This window comes from Nanorana parkeri, unplaced genomic scaffold (genome assembly GCF_000935625.1).
Source record: "Nanorana parkeri isolate BGI_ZX_2015 unplaced genomic scaffold, ASM93562v1 scaffold407, whole genome shotgun sequence".
Lineage (NCBI taxonomy): Eukaryota > Metazoa > Chordata > Amphibia > Anura > Dicroglossidae > Nanorana > Nanorana parkeri.
Genome location: NW_017306675.1, coordinates 178,300 through 192,027, shown reverse-complemented (window position 1 = coordinate 192,027; position 13,728 = coordinate 178,300). Strand labels below are relative to the sequence as shown.

General features: G+C 39.7%; 1 protein-coding gene across 1 annotated transcript in view; it reads left to right on the top strand.

Moving 5' to 3' along the window:
* The window catches only part of HECW1 (HECT, C2 and WW domain containing E3 ubiquitin protein ligase 1), a 242,690-nt gene that overhangs the window by 107,055 nt on the left and 121,907 nt on the right, over positions 1 to 13,728 (top strand). The window contains exon 2 of the mRNA XM_018559623.1: positions 3,383 to 3,707. Within this exon, the coding sequence (XP_018415125.1) occupies positions 3,383 to 3,707 (325 nt within the window). The remainder of the gene's footprint in view (positions 1 to 3,382; positions 3,708 to 13,728) is intronic.

The following is a 13,728-nucleotide window of genomic DNA, read 5'->3' as shown; positions in this document are numbered from 1 at the left end:
ATATATATATATATATATACTGTCTGTATAGCTCTAAACTTTTCAGCAGTGATGAGCAAATGTGGCAGTGTGTTCGTAGAACCCATTGTAAAGTGCACAAATTGCAAAAATGAAACCTAACCCCATTAAAGTCTATGAGGGCGAATCTTAAAAATCAGTTTTGGCCGTTTTCAGTGCTAATATGCAAGGAATTTTGAAAGGCTATGGGGAGCTTGACACTGCCATAAAAGACATCTACCAAAAAAAATTAAAAGTAGCATACAACGGAGAGAGGCTCAAATGTGATTTTGAGGGCGACATGAGGAAAACACCAATTCTTTTAATTACATGCTTAGGAGATGTCCTTACATTGTAGGTGGTGTTATGAAACCATGGAATGCTCCCGGACTGTGTCGGCGACACCGCATTCTGTCATCACATGTTTTGCATGTGTATTTGGTGTTTTTTTTTACTGTTATAATATTGCTTGATATACAGTACATACAACAGCATCACCCCAATCTGATTAATTTCAGCATGAAATTAAAGGCTTTTTTAGATAGTTTTGACAGATTTTATATCCAGCGGTAATAGACCTAAGTTGAAAGGTGAAAGTAGGAGCCACAACAGTTCTAAAACTTATTGGAAAGGTGACTTTAAAAACCCAAAAAAAACCTCAGCTTTGTACAGATAGGTCAGAGGCACAACAGTTTAATAGTATAGTTTGTTGGCTTCTTTTTTTCGCAGTACCACACTGCATTGTCTTAAAAATGTTATAAAATGTCAAAACAAAGTACAACCCCATATTTCCCAACCCCCTTCTCATCCCCCATATTATTATTACCAAAATCCTAAAACTATAAACTGTTTGTTAGAAATTGTCTAGCAGCAGGACAATACACAAGCCCTTGTTTAGAAACCAAATAGAAAGAGCTCTGCAGTGTGGACCCTTTTTAACGTATCTTTACCTACAGCAGCATAATCCGGGACAGACCCAGCCACTACTACTACTTCAAAAAAAATCTCTGGCCAAGACTTCTTAACCCTTGCAGTGGGGCTACCCCTGCACTGCAAGGGTGAAGTGCTCGTTTTGGTCAAGGTGAAAAAAATAATAAAGTTATACTCATCTAAAGCTCCGAGCCAGCCAGCTGTCACAGTGCTCCCTTCAGCCTGGCTCCTCCTCCGCTGCAGCATTGACATCTTCCTCAGCATATACAGTGTATGGACGTGAAGAATTTACTGGACCTTAGACCGCTGCAGAGGAGGGGCAGTGAGGCTTGAACAAGAAGCCAGCTCAGAGCATTGGGTAAGTATTATTAAGAAAAAAAAGTGTTTTTTTACTGCTGTTAATGCAGCTTATTGTGTAAGGTGTACATATGTTTAGCGTTTTGTGAACGGTTTATAAATAATTATATAATAATATATCTTGTTAATACTGATTATTTCATCATATAAAATCAAATATAATCATTGTCCTATTAGTAATGGTTTAGATAGTTTCTAAATTTTTAAAAAAATGAAGATATTTCAGGGGATACAGTAGTTTCATATCGTCCAGCAGCAAGACAGTTTTAATAAGGGATAATAACTTTTATTTTACCCATGGGGTAGGGATGTGTGGTGAATATGTGTGATATAATGTGAGATCGTTTAGGTACATTGTTCTTGCACTTAATTTTTCTGTCACATAATGCAAAATAAATAATTAAATATATAAATAAGCACTTTAATTATTATTATTATTAGTTTGTGCAGCGTTTTACAATATAAGGAAGACATTACAATCACAATACAATTCAAGACAAGATGGTAAGGAGGGCCCTGCCCTTGAGGGCTTGCAATCTAAAAGCACTTCAATGTGCCATAATCACACCAAGCTTAAAGCTAAGAAGCCCCCTGTGTGATACGGGCTCTTTTTAGGAAGACCCTTAATGTTTCACACATATACAAAGGAATGTTTTGCATGAGTCCACACACCAATTAATAAGTTGTTTTTTGGATTTTGTGTTCCTTTTTGCCCACTCACCATTACCTCGTTAGTTTAAGAGAAATTATATTTTCAAACAAAGTACTTATGCACCTTGCCTAGGTCTCCTAACTTAAACTCACCCCAGCTTATTTACCAGGGTATAATAACCCCAACTTGCCCCCATGTTTACATCCTCTAGCTAAAATGTGCCTGTGAAGTGAGCCTGCAAAGACTCACTAAGGCTGTCCAACCCTGGAGATGCCCTATACAAATCTATAAGGAGCCAGGGCTCACTGCATAGGCATAGGCATCAGTAAAAAGATTTCAGACGGAGGTTGAAAAGATCAGTGTATTCTGCTATCCTAGCAGTTGAGGAGAGGGGTTGCTTGTTTAGGTCAGGAGGGCTAGGCAAGGCATGTGTATTATTACCAATTGGGTTCTATAGCAAATAAATAACAAGTAGGGTTGGTATGTGTTCTTTGTGTAAACCCTTTAAACATTCCCGATGTTGCTAAAGCTCTACTCTTTAAAACCTATAAATTACATACAGTACATTGCACTGATGATGTCTAACAAGCCTGAGCCAGCTGTATGCATTTAGGACAGTGGCTACTTCTATGCTATAAGGGCCCGTTCACACCATTTATTTGCATTACCACGTAATTACCGCAACATGCGGCATAAATGCGTTCGTATGATGTTGTTCTGACAGATGTGCATTGTGGTGCAGTGCGATGCAAAAAAATAGCCCAACTCAAGACGCATTGTGGCAACATGCACTTTTCTGCAAAAACATGGTGTGCACAGCCTTAAAACAACAGATCTACATACACGGTTGCTACTAGGAAATGGGATAGTTCTGCCCAATATCACTAAATGAGGAAAAAACTGTTCTTTGGATTTATGATGCTGCTGGTGCCATGCTTTTTTTTAATGCTTGCTGTACAAAGTTAGATTAAAAAGGTTTTAATTGTTTCTGACTGTATTACAATTGCCTAACTGTTTTACTGTCATAACAAGCACATATAACTGTATGTTGATTCAGGAATATAGATGATTGTCACAGGAGTGGCAGGAGGCATTTAGTCGCCTTGTAACACACTGTAGGTTTTGAGGGAGTTTCAGATGGGGTAGAATCAAATAAAAATTGTCTGTTGTTTTTAGCATAAACCACATTCTGCCTATGAGGCTAAGGTATTTTAAAACAGTTCTTTTGGCTCCTTAGCCTGTATTTTAGCCAACAAGGGGGTTCAGGATTTTAAAATATGAGCATGTTAGGTGCCAAGAGGAAGGCTAGGAGTTGGATAATTGAAACGGTATTATATTAGTATTATAAAAGATTTATGTAATTATTTATTTCCATTTATTTTATAAATTGTTACATATTTTATTTACAATTACTTTGTTTTAACAATATCTTTCATTTCCTTTCAGAATTTGTACCAAAATAGGTTCCTCGGCCTGGCTGCCATGGCTTCTCCTTCGAGGAACTCTCAAAATAGGCGCCGGTGTAAAGAACCTCTAAGGTACAGCTACAATCCTGACCAGTTTCATAACATGGACATCAGGAATGGCCCTCATGAAGGAATAACCATACCACGGTCTACCAGTGACACCGACCTCGTCACTTCGGATAGTCGGTCAACATTGATGGTCAGCAGCTCCTATTATGCTATTGGACACTCCCAGGACCTGGTTATCTACTGGGATATTAAAGAGGAAGTGGATGCAGGGGATTGGATTGGCATGTATCTAATTGGTAAGTGTTAATGCTAAAGTATGTGAATGTATACATATGTATTATATATGTACAATAGATACAGTATATATTCTTGGAGCCACTGCCAACTTGTTTTTAAACGTTCAGGGGGTGGCCTCTTGATCTCTGCTTCAATTATAGTATTGAAACGAGCATGCATTAGGGGACACCTGAAACATCTAACTCCTATGCTGTTTCTTTCCAGGTTAATTACTCTAATGAATGAATTTACAATCAGCAGGGGCCACCTTCTTTAAAAAAAAAAAAAAAATTAAACAGAAAATTAATTTTAAAATAAAATAATGGGCCACTCTGACTAGTTTTTACACAGAAGTTCAAATATGGCGTATTTCTTAATAAAAACAATTGTTAGAGGAAGAGCACAAGCACAAACGTCTATATGGCAATATTTAAAGAGGTCCTAAAAAGGCTAAATTGCACAACCTAGAGGCAAATGGATATAATGACCCAAACCCAGTAGTAGGACAAAGCTTCCGTTGTTGTTCCAATAAAATAGTTACTGTATGTACATTGAGATTTGTCCTGAATATCAGAAGAATACATATTTTAGCCACAGAGCACTCAGGATGAAATTCCCCAGATAGTCCTACAGACTATCAATGTCAATATTATAGATCCAAGAAAAGTGCAACAACTTTAAATAGCTGTGGAAGCTATGATTACTGCATACAAGGATGTTGTAAGAGAAACGCATTAACCTTTGCAACCTTGCAATCTATTATCAAAGAGTGCCCAAGAGTTCTGACATAGTGCCTAGGAACAGTCCAAGGTAGTTAAAATCTGCCTTAAAAGCACTCATATAGTGTGTCAGCATGATACTTATCACATGTTGTGCCTCATTAATTAAATGCAATCCCATTAAGAAATACTATTTGTTCTAAAGGCCTGGAATAGGTACAAATAAGGATCAAAAGGTTTTCCAACAGCCCTCATAGGATGACAAATATAAACAGAGATGTCTGTGTAAAAAGGTCCTAAAATATAATTCTTTCCTCCGTGCTGCCAAACAGACTTATTTGTCACTCTCATTAACAAACTCTCATCCAGACCTCGCCAACTCTTCTCTACTTTTAACTCTCTACTATGTCCCCCACCGCCACCACCCACTAACTCACTCACTGCACAGGATATTGCCATTCGTTTAAAAAACAAAATAGATACAATTCGGTATCAGATCGCCACTGTCCAGTAATCTTCCCCTATTAATGTACCAAACCCACCATCACACTTGTTTCTTTCCTCTTTTGACCCTGTCACCACAGAGGAGGTTACAAAGCTTCTCTCTGACACCCACCTCACCACTCGCCTCCTGGACCCTGTTCCTTTACCACTACTTTGGTCACCCTCTTGCTCTATCCTACACTCTCTTACTCACATTTTCAATCTCTCACTCTCCACTGGCATCTTTCCCTCCCCTCTAAAGCATGCCCTGGTCACCCCAATACCCCAAAAACTCTCATTAGACCCTACCAACTTCAACAATCTCAGACCAATCTCTTTACTCCCATTCACCTCCAAACTCCTAGAATGCCTTATGTACAGCCGCCTGAGCCGCCAACTCGCTGATAATCTTCTCAATCCCTTACAGTCCAGCTTTTGCCTCCTACATTCCACTGAAACCACCCTCCTAAAACTCACTAATGACTTACTAACAGCTAAAAACAATGGCCACTACTCCTTACTCTTGCTATTAGACCTTTCTCCTGCTTTTGACACTTATGACCACCTGCTCCTCCTCAAAAAACTCCACTCGCTTAGCCTACAAGACTCTGCTCTCTCATGGTTCTCCTCCTACCTATCTAACGCTTCTTTAGTGTCACCTGCAAATCTAACTCCTTCCCTCCTCTTCCTCTTTCTGTAGGGGTCCCCCAAAGCTCTGTCATTGGACCCCTTCTCTTCTCTATCTACAACTCCTCCTTTGGTCAGTTAATAACCTCACATGGCTTACAATACCATCTATATGCCGATGACACTCAAATATATCTTTCTATCCCACAACTCACCCCCTCAGTGTCCTTGCATGTCACTAATCTACTAACTGACATATCAGTCTGGATGTCACAACACTTCTTAAAACTCAACCTTTCAAAAACTGAGCTCATGATATTTCCTCCTGCCTGTGCACCTTCCCCCAACTTTTCCCTTGCGATTGATAACACAACTATCAAACCCTCCCCCATGCCTAGGTCCTTGGTGTCATCCTTGACTCGGACCTCACCCTTCTTCCCCACATCCAATCACTATCCAAATCCTGCCGTCTTCACCTTCGTAACATCTCCAAAATACGACCCTTCCTCACCAATGAAACCGCAAAATGACTCATCCAGTCACTTGTTATATCTCGTCTTGACTATTGCAACTCCCTCCTCATTGGCCTACCTCTACACTGGTTATCTTGCTTCAATCTATCATGAATGCTGCTGCTAGACTCATTCACCTAACCAACCGCTCACTGTCTACAACCCCCCTCTGCCAATCCCTCCACTGGCTTCCAATAGCCCAAAGGGCAAAATTCAATATATTAACAATGACATACAAAGCCATCCACAACTCTGCCCCCGGCTATATCTTAAACCTTGTCTCAAAGTATCACCCCAAACGTCCCCTCCGCTCTTCCAAAGACCTCCTGCATTCCAGCTCCCTCATCAACTCTTCCCATGCTTGCCTCCAGGACTTCTCTAGAGTCTCTCCCATCCTCTGGAACTCTTTACCCCAACCTGTCCGACTAGCTCCCACTCTGACTGCTTTTAGGCGATCGCTTAAGACTCATCTCTTCAGGGAAGCCTATCCCACCTCAAACTAACCACTCAACCATCACATTCTCAAACAATTCATCCCCACACAGCTACCTCCTTTTGATACATGACTTGCCCCTCCTTTTTAGGTTGTAAGCCCTCACGGGCAGGGCCTTCCTTACCATCTTGTCTTGAATTGTATTGTGATTGTAATGTCTTCCTTATATTGTAAAGCACTATGCAAACTGTTGGTGCTATATAAACCCGGTATAATAATAATAATAATGTCTGTGTACTTCACCTAATCCATGTCAGCAGCACTGTGGAAGTCCAGACTCCTGATCAAGCCATTAGGCAAGCAGCAAATGTCACTGTGCAAACTGGTGATCTTTGATATGGCAGATGGGTATTTTGCAGCCTAGGGTAGTGGAGATATGTGAGCCACCTCAGGGCACACAGTGGCACCAGGAGAGCAGCACATACTGTATGTGAACTCAGGGAGCTTTGTCAGACAGAATTCCTTGGATGTGTAGGGACTAATCAGAGTGTCCTAATGCTTTATTTAAATGTTTTTAGGAAAATGGTTCCCTGTTTTCCTAGGGCTCAAATTATATGTTGTTTAATCAGGCATTTTGTATTTCCACACAATAATTTTTGGTCTGTATCCTAAGCTTTTTTCTTTGTGTCCCATAGCACTTTTAAAACAAGTTTGCAATAGTATCCCCCATATTTGTACCCTCATAGGTTCATTGTAAAAGGCCTCAAAATTTCAACCACAAGTTGTTCCATTGATATGCAAATAGATGTGTACGATGTTGTACATCTCTTATTTGAGCCGATTACAGTTATCGGAAATGGGAATGGTTGCCATGGGTTACTTAATGTTACACTGTCTTACTTAAGTCATAATATGTTTACATATGATTTACATATTCATGTATTTTAGTTTAAGCTAAATGCATTCAAGGACCATGGAAACAAAATGAGTGCAAAGTTTTACAGTTTGTTTTCTTTAGAAAGTTGACACATCCTGAGTAGAGAGGCAGTGATCTCCCTACAGAGGTTCAACATGCCCCCCCCCTCCCCCACTGTGTCAGAGCTCTCCAATAAAGCATGGAGGATATGTTTTGCTGATTAAACCTCTATTGAAAGACCACTGTTTTTTCACAGTGAGCAAGGGTTCTTTGTTCCAATATGCTGGCAGGGGACAGACTTTTTACCTAGGCTGTAATTGTTTTCTAAATACTGAGCTAAATACTTTGCACGCTTTTTTATGAACTTGTAAAGTATTTAGCTGATTTTAGCTGATAGTTCAATTGGGCTTTAAATCAATGTTTTGGGAGTCATAGAAAATATATTTTGTGTCACCCGCAGGGCCTTGCCACCAATGAGGCCAATCGAGGTGGACACCTCAGGCAGCAATCATTGAGGCCTGGTAAGGGGCAGCAATAAGGCCAGAGTGCCCATAATGGACACGCCATTCTTAGTGTAGTTGAGTAATACCAAGCCTAAATTAAAATCAGTGTTGCCAAGCTCCCTGCCAACCATTGTAACTGGATGGGCAATACCATCTCCATGCACAGCACATAAGCCTTTTTACTAAACTGCATTTTAAGTGACCAGTGTATTATGTCAGAGACATAAGCCATAACATAAGTCGAGAGACATAAAAGACCTGAGCGGGAAATATTGTTTGGGCTTGATGTACAGCATGTAAACCTATTTTGTAAGCTGCAATTTAAGAAAAAGGCAGGTTTTAAAGAGAAATAAAAATTAGAGCATATTTTTTCAGAGACAACATCCAGAAATATTGTACACATCAATGCACACTATGTAAGCATTTTTACTAGGTAGCAATTTCAGAGTCAGATACCAGGCAGATTTGATTGTGAAATTAAAATTAGAGTGTATAATATGAGAGACAAAAGACAAAAGTATTGTACAGACTTGAAGCATTGCATGTAGAATGCAGCCTTTTTACTAGGCTATAATTTAAAAGGGGGAGACCAGGTAGATTTTATTGTGAGATAAAAATTTGAGCGTATTTTTTCTAAACCGAAAGCCAGAAATATTGACTAGGCCTCAGCATGTTACTAGGCCTCATTTAAAGACAGTAAGACCAGGCAGGTTTTTATTGTGAAATTAAAATTAGAGTGTATAATGTCAGAACCAAAAGTCAGAAATATTGTACAAACCTGATTCGCACAATTACTAGGCCACAATTTAAGAGGCAGGTTTTATCATGAAATAAAAATTAGACTGTATTACTGGACCCCAAGTACATAGGCTACTTCCACTGACCCACTGGCATGCTCTGAGCACAGGGGCTTTCAGGGTGCTCAATGCTGCAGGCAGAATCTCTGTACCTTGTTGCTCCATTAGAGTACACTCTGGGAGATCCTACAACTGGCCAAACTTGTATTTACTAGAGGTCTTCCACATACATTCTTAATGCCTTGCAGGAATGGACTCCTTTAGCGGTCCCACCAGCACATGCCTATTCCCAGGAGACGTTCCCATCTAGAGGTTTGGAGGACCAGTCCACAGAAAGAAACTATGGATTTTAATAGCAGGTCTTTTTCAAACAAATCTTAATTACTCATGCTTTAAGATGGCATCTTCACTAAAGTTTTTTAAAGAAAAACAGCAATATGTAACAGAGAGATATTTCTACACCTATCTCTATAGTTTAACTGCACTTGAATTAAAACTGTACCTGTGTACTTGTCCCAACAGCTTCTGAAAATGCAAGTATGATATATATATATATTAAATGCTTTCTTTTTCCAGCGATACTGTCTGGAGGTTCCTGACTCTGGACATAATCTGATTTATAACAAAAAGCCTCCTCCCAGGCTATGGGTTGCTTATTCATCACAAAGCAAGTTTTTCAGTCTCCAAACATCACTCTCTAGTGGTGGGCAAGAATATTTTTTTTTAAATAAGATGGGTGCCAACACATAGCCAGGCTAAGAGTGCTAGAAATACGATTTCTTCAGTACATTTAACCAAATATCATGGCATTTTTTCATAGGCTGCAGAGACAAATCTGAGTGTATTATGCTTTGTGAAAGTGCAGTTATACTTACATTTTCGCTGATGAGGTTCTGCTATTCAGTGAAACAATCCTTTAAAAGCTTCATAAGTTAAACCCTATTGAGGCACAATCGAATGTATATTTAAGGACCTCCGGGTTTATTGTTTATTTTTGTAATGGTTAAATTTTTAGAAATCTTTTCATAGAATAAAAATTTACTTCAAGCTAATGAGTTCAACCGAGGACACAAAAACATGACTTTTCAATCAAATCGCTGTGTAACTGCAGCAAGACAAACACTGAATTATTGAATTAACTTCTATATAATAAAATAAATATAATAAAAGGAACATTTAATTAATAGAAGTATTTTAGTGTTTGCATAAAATAGTATTATGAACAAGGCCAACTTATATATGTTTGACTTGTGACATAAATCATTTCATCAGTAGAGGTCTAGTATATGTTTTCATTACCACTCTATGGAGAACCAGAGAACCTGATATGGAATAGGAACAGGTGATAATGGAAGTCACTTACCATGTTCTAAGTAAGGCAACTTAGTGTCAATCTATGTATCTGGAAAGCAAAAAAATACAGGATATGTCCAGTGATCAGATGGATCAGTTATTGTAGCCCAAGAGCAACAAAATCAGCACCCAGTATTGATGCAGATATACATTCTTAAATTAAGAAGCTAGGCTTTGCAGCTGGATTTTTGACAAAGGCATGGGTTTTCATAAAATCATTATTATTCTGCATATACGAACATATGTGAATGTCGCTTTTTTCATTTCCAGCATTATTGTATGTAAAATCAGTAGCAACAGACAGGAAGCCCAAAAAGTAGACAATCTTTTGGCTAATAAAAAAAACCGAATAATCATGTCCATTATACAGTATGTGTACACTTTGGCAGCTGGCACACTCCTGCTGACAATACTCTGCTCCGCAGGTGGTTAAACGTAGCCAACCCCTAAGGGTACCACTATTTTTTGTAAAAAAATACAGCCCTTGTTATCTATTTCCTCGAAATAACATTAATGGCAAATTCAATTCCAGCCAGGTGGCCACCGAAGTGAGAGTAAGCAGCTGTCCCAGGATGGAACTTAGGGCCTCACACCATCAATTTTATGTGCGCTACTACACAGGATGAACCTTGTTGCTCAAAGTACATGGCTTTCTTTTGGGGTAGAGTAGAGTTTTGCATTTTGGCCTCAAAAGACTTCAGTTGAAGCACCATAAAAAACGCTTGAAGAGCGCACAAAGACATGCCTTGTGTGAGTTTTTTGTGTGTTTTCTTGACTAGCAACTAGCTTTCCATTGGCTAAAAACAATACTAAAAAGAAGCACAAACCTGAAAAGTGAGCAAAAATGCCTGTTTATATACTTTATAAAGACACCTGAAAAATGAGACAGTCAGGTGTGAATGGGTCCTTAAAGACAATTAATACCTAATATTAATGTTGTTCCTACACATCAACTCAGGTATGTAACCAGATCTATAAATGGCTTTGAATCCTATCAGTCTAGTCACACATGGTAAAGTTTGCAGAACCTGTGATATGGGTATTTAAGTAAAACTGAGTATCCACACATTGCAGTCTTGACCTCAGTTTTCACTGTGGCAACAGCACAGTTTGGTGAACAGTGCACCATATTTCCGGCATGCTGATTGGACAGTGAAGGAACTACAGCACACTTTCCTCATTACCATTCACAAAACAGATTGCCCCAGGCCCATTTTATGAATGGCCTGGAGCAGAGGGGGGCATATATGCAAGCACTGCACTGGGGTCTATGACCCCAGCAGTGCTTACTCCCGAATGGGCACAGAAGTACAGCGGGAGCTGTACATTCCTCCTGCATGTAAAATAACAAATGTGACAGCTGTAGAATAAAGCCAGCAGAACTGAAAGATACTTTTCTGCTAATGGAATGTACTACTGCTCTAATACTGTTGGGTTTTGGACTTTAATGCACATTATTACACAATTGCGATGTAATATCAAATAGCATGTTACCCCCTATCTCTTATTTAGTTATCTAGCATTTGACCAATTTCTATCCACCCCCCAACACATGTAGAGCCAAAGGAAATCTCACTGCTCCAATTGCTTAGCTGCCATCAGGACTCCCCAGGTGCTGGTCTAATAGGTGCGTCTCCACCCTGGAATGTAGTAGTATACGAACAGAACGCACTATCCAAAGAATTCCAACACTTCAGACTTTATTGACAGCAAATCCAGTATAACAGTGAATAAAAGTTTAGAAAAGAAACGAATACCAACACCGCAAACCCCCAACCAGCTACAACCTCTCACATGTTTCACCGTAGACTTATTCATAGAGGTACCCAAACACACACACCAATTATGTTCTCTCTCCCTCCTCACAGGTTTCACTTTTACCCCCAATTGAGTAAAATAAGATCTGCACGTAGCAGGCATGCAGTTTATTATTCAATCACGAGTTGTATATGTCTTGGTTGGTAATACAATTATGTAAAATTGTCACATATTGGACCAGTTATTCTCTTCTACTAACCTGTGTTTCTACTTAATGCAGTTCTGTGTGTCTTTTAAGGATAATTTAGATGATGTAATTCTGTTTTATGTAACTTAATAAATAAATAAAAGTTAAAGAGGAACTCCAGCTAAGCAGCTAATACACAGCTAAAATGCACATTCTGTACATACTAACCAACTGTCCAGGATTTGCTGGAACAGTTTTAATTGTGTAGTAAGTTGTACCTCGATGGCTCACTGAGGGTTACTGTGCTGGGCCTGGGCCTGGGCCTGGACCCCATCGTGTGAGCAGGTGGTCTGAGCTTTGAGCATACTGGGGTGTGGGGAGTCTCTCCATGTGCCATGTATGTAGAGAAACCATGGCAGGCATGTGGTGCTACAGTTATTGCCTGCACCTTGCAAAATATTTGCGTTGTCTGTACTTCAAATTGTTCATCTTTTACAATTCTTAGCTTTGCACTGTAACTAGCAAAATACTGTATATATGGATTTGTCCTGCAAGTCTCAGTAAGGATCACTGAGTGAGTGCAAGCTCTTGTGTCAGTTCCTGCCAGTGGCTGTAAGAAAATAAAGACTCTTAGACCCTACAAGGTGTCCCTCCTAACGTCTCTCAAATGTGGGCAACTGTGTGTAATTGGTTAGTGCAGAGTGGCAGCAGTGAGCTGGGTGCTGGAATGCTCTCTGTGTTCCAGCACCTTGCACTGAAAGGACTGTGTTACTATCAGGTGGAGTAATCTCTGCCTGATAGTAGAACTATAGTCTTGGCCCCTCCATATCATAACTTACATAGTCATTTGTACTTAATTTTATTTTTGTACTATGGTGAAATATCTATTGCCCTTGGACGATGTGCAATATACTGTACATTAAAAGTTTTACAGGAAGACAGCATAAACAGCAAAGTCTTGCATACCATAACAAGCTGATTTCAGTTTTAGTAAGTTGAATTCTGATTGTTTACCAAGGATTGCTGCTCTTTCATTTTGCTCTGTGGCTTACTGAAAGAGCTCACAATTATTTCCTTCAACTACATTGTCAAGAGGTGCAGCTTACCAGTCTTTTGATGTGTTGGCTGGACGCTTGCCTTTTTTTTTTCAGGCTTGATTTCTTTTATTTTCATCTGGTAATCAAAAATATGCATTTTGCGTCCAAGGGTGACCGTGCTAACTGTATCGATGGCCTAGGCTGCTCTCTTGATTTAAACCACAAACACCTCCCCCTTTCCTCATGTCCACAACATAGGATGGATATGTTTTGTAAATCACAGAACAGAACAAAGAAAGATGATAACATTGCTTGAGATTCCAGTTCAGTACATATGAAATTACTAGGACCAGGGCTGTCCCTATAATGAAGCAGCCTGAGGTGGATTCCTCAGGCAGCATCTCATTGGGTCATGTGCCCCTCCCTCCCGGACCTGCACCGCCGACACCCAGCAACACACCCCCACACGTTAGGCGGCTAGAATTGTAGGGATGCTCCAGACTAGAACACTGGATTTCTGGAAGGATTAACAGGTTCTTTTTTGAAAAAAGACACCACATCTAAGGACTGGCTAACCTGCAATATATTTCATTTTTGCTGGGTTGTGTTGGGTCAAGATATACTTTAATTTTTTTAAGTAGAAAGTTAGAATTAGAGACTGATTGGTTAGCGCACACTTAGGGGGGGGGGGGGGGGTGGGGGGGGGTGGTTGGGCG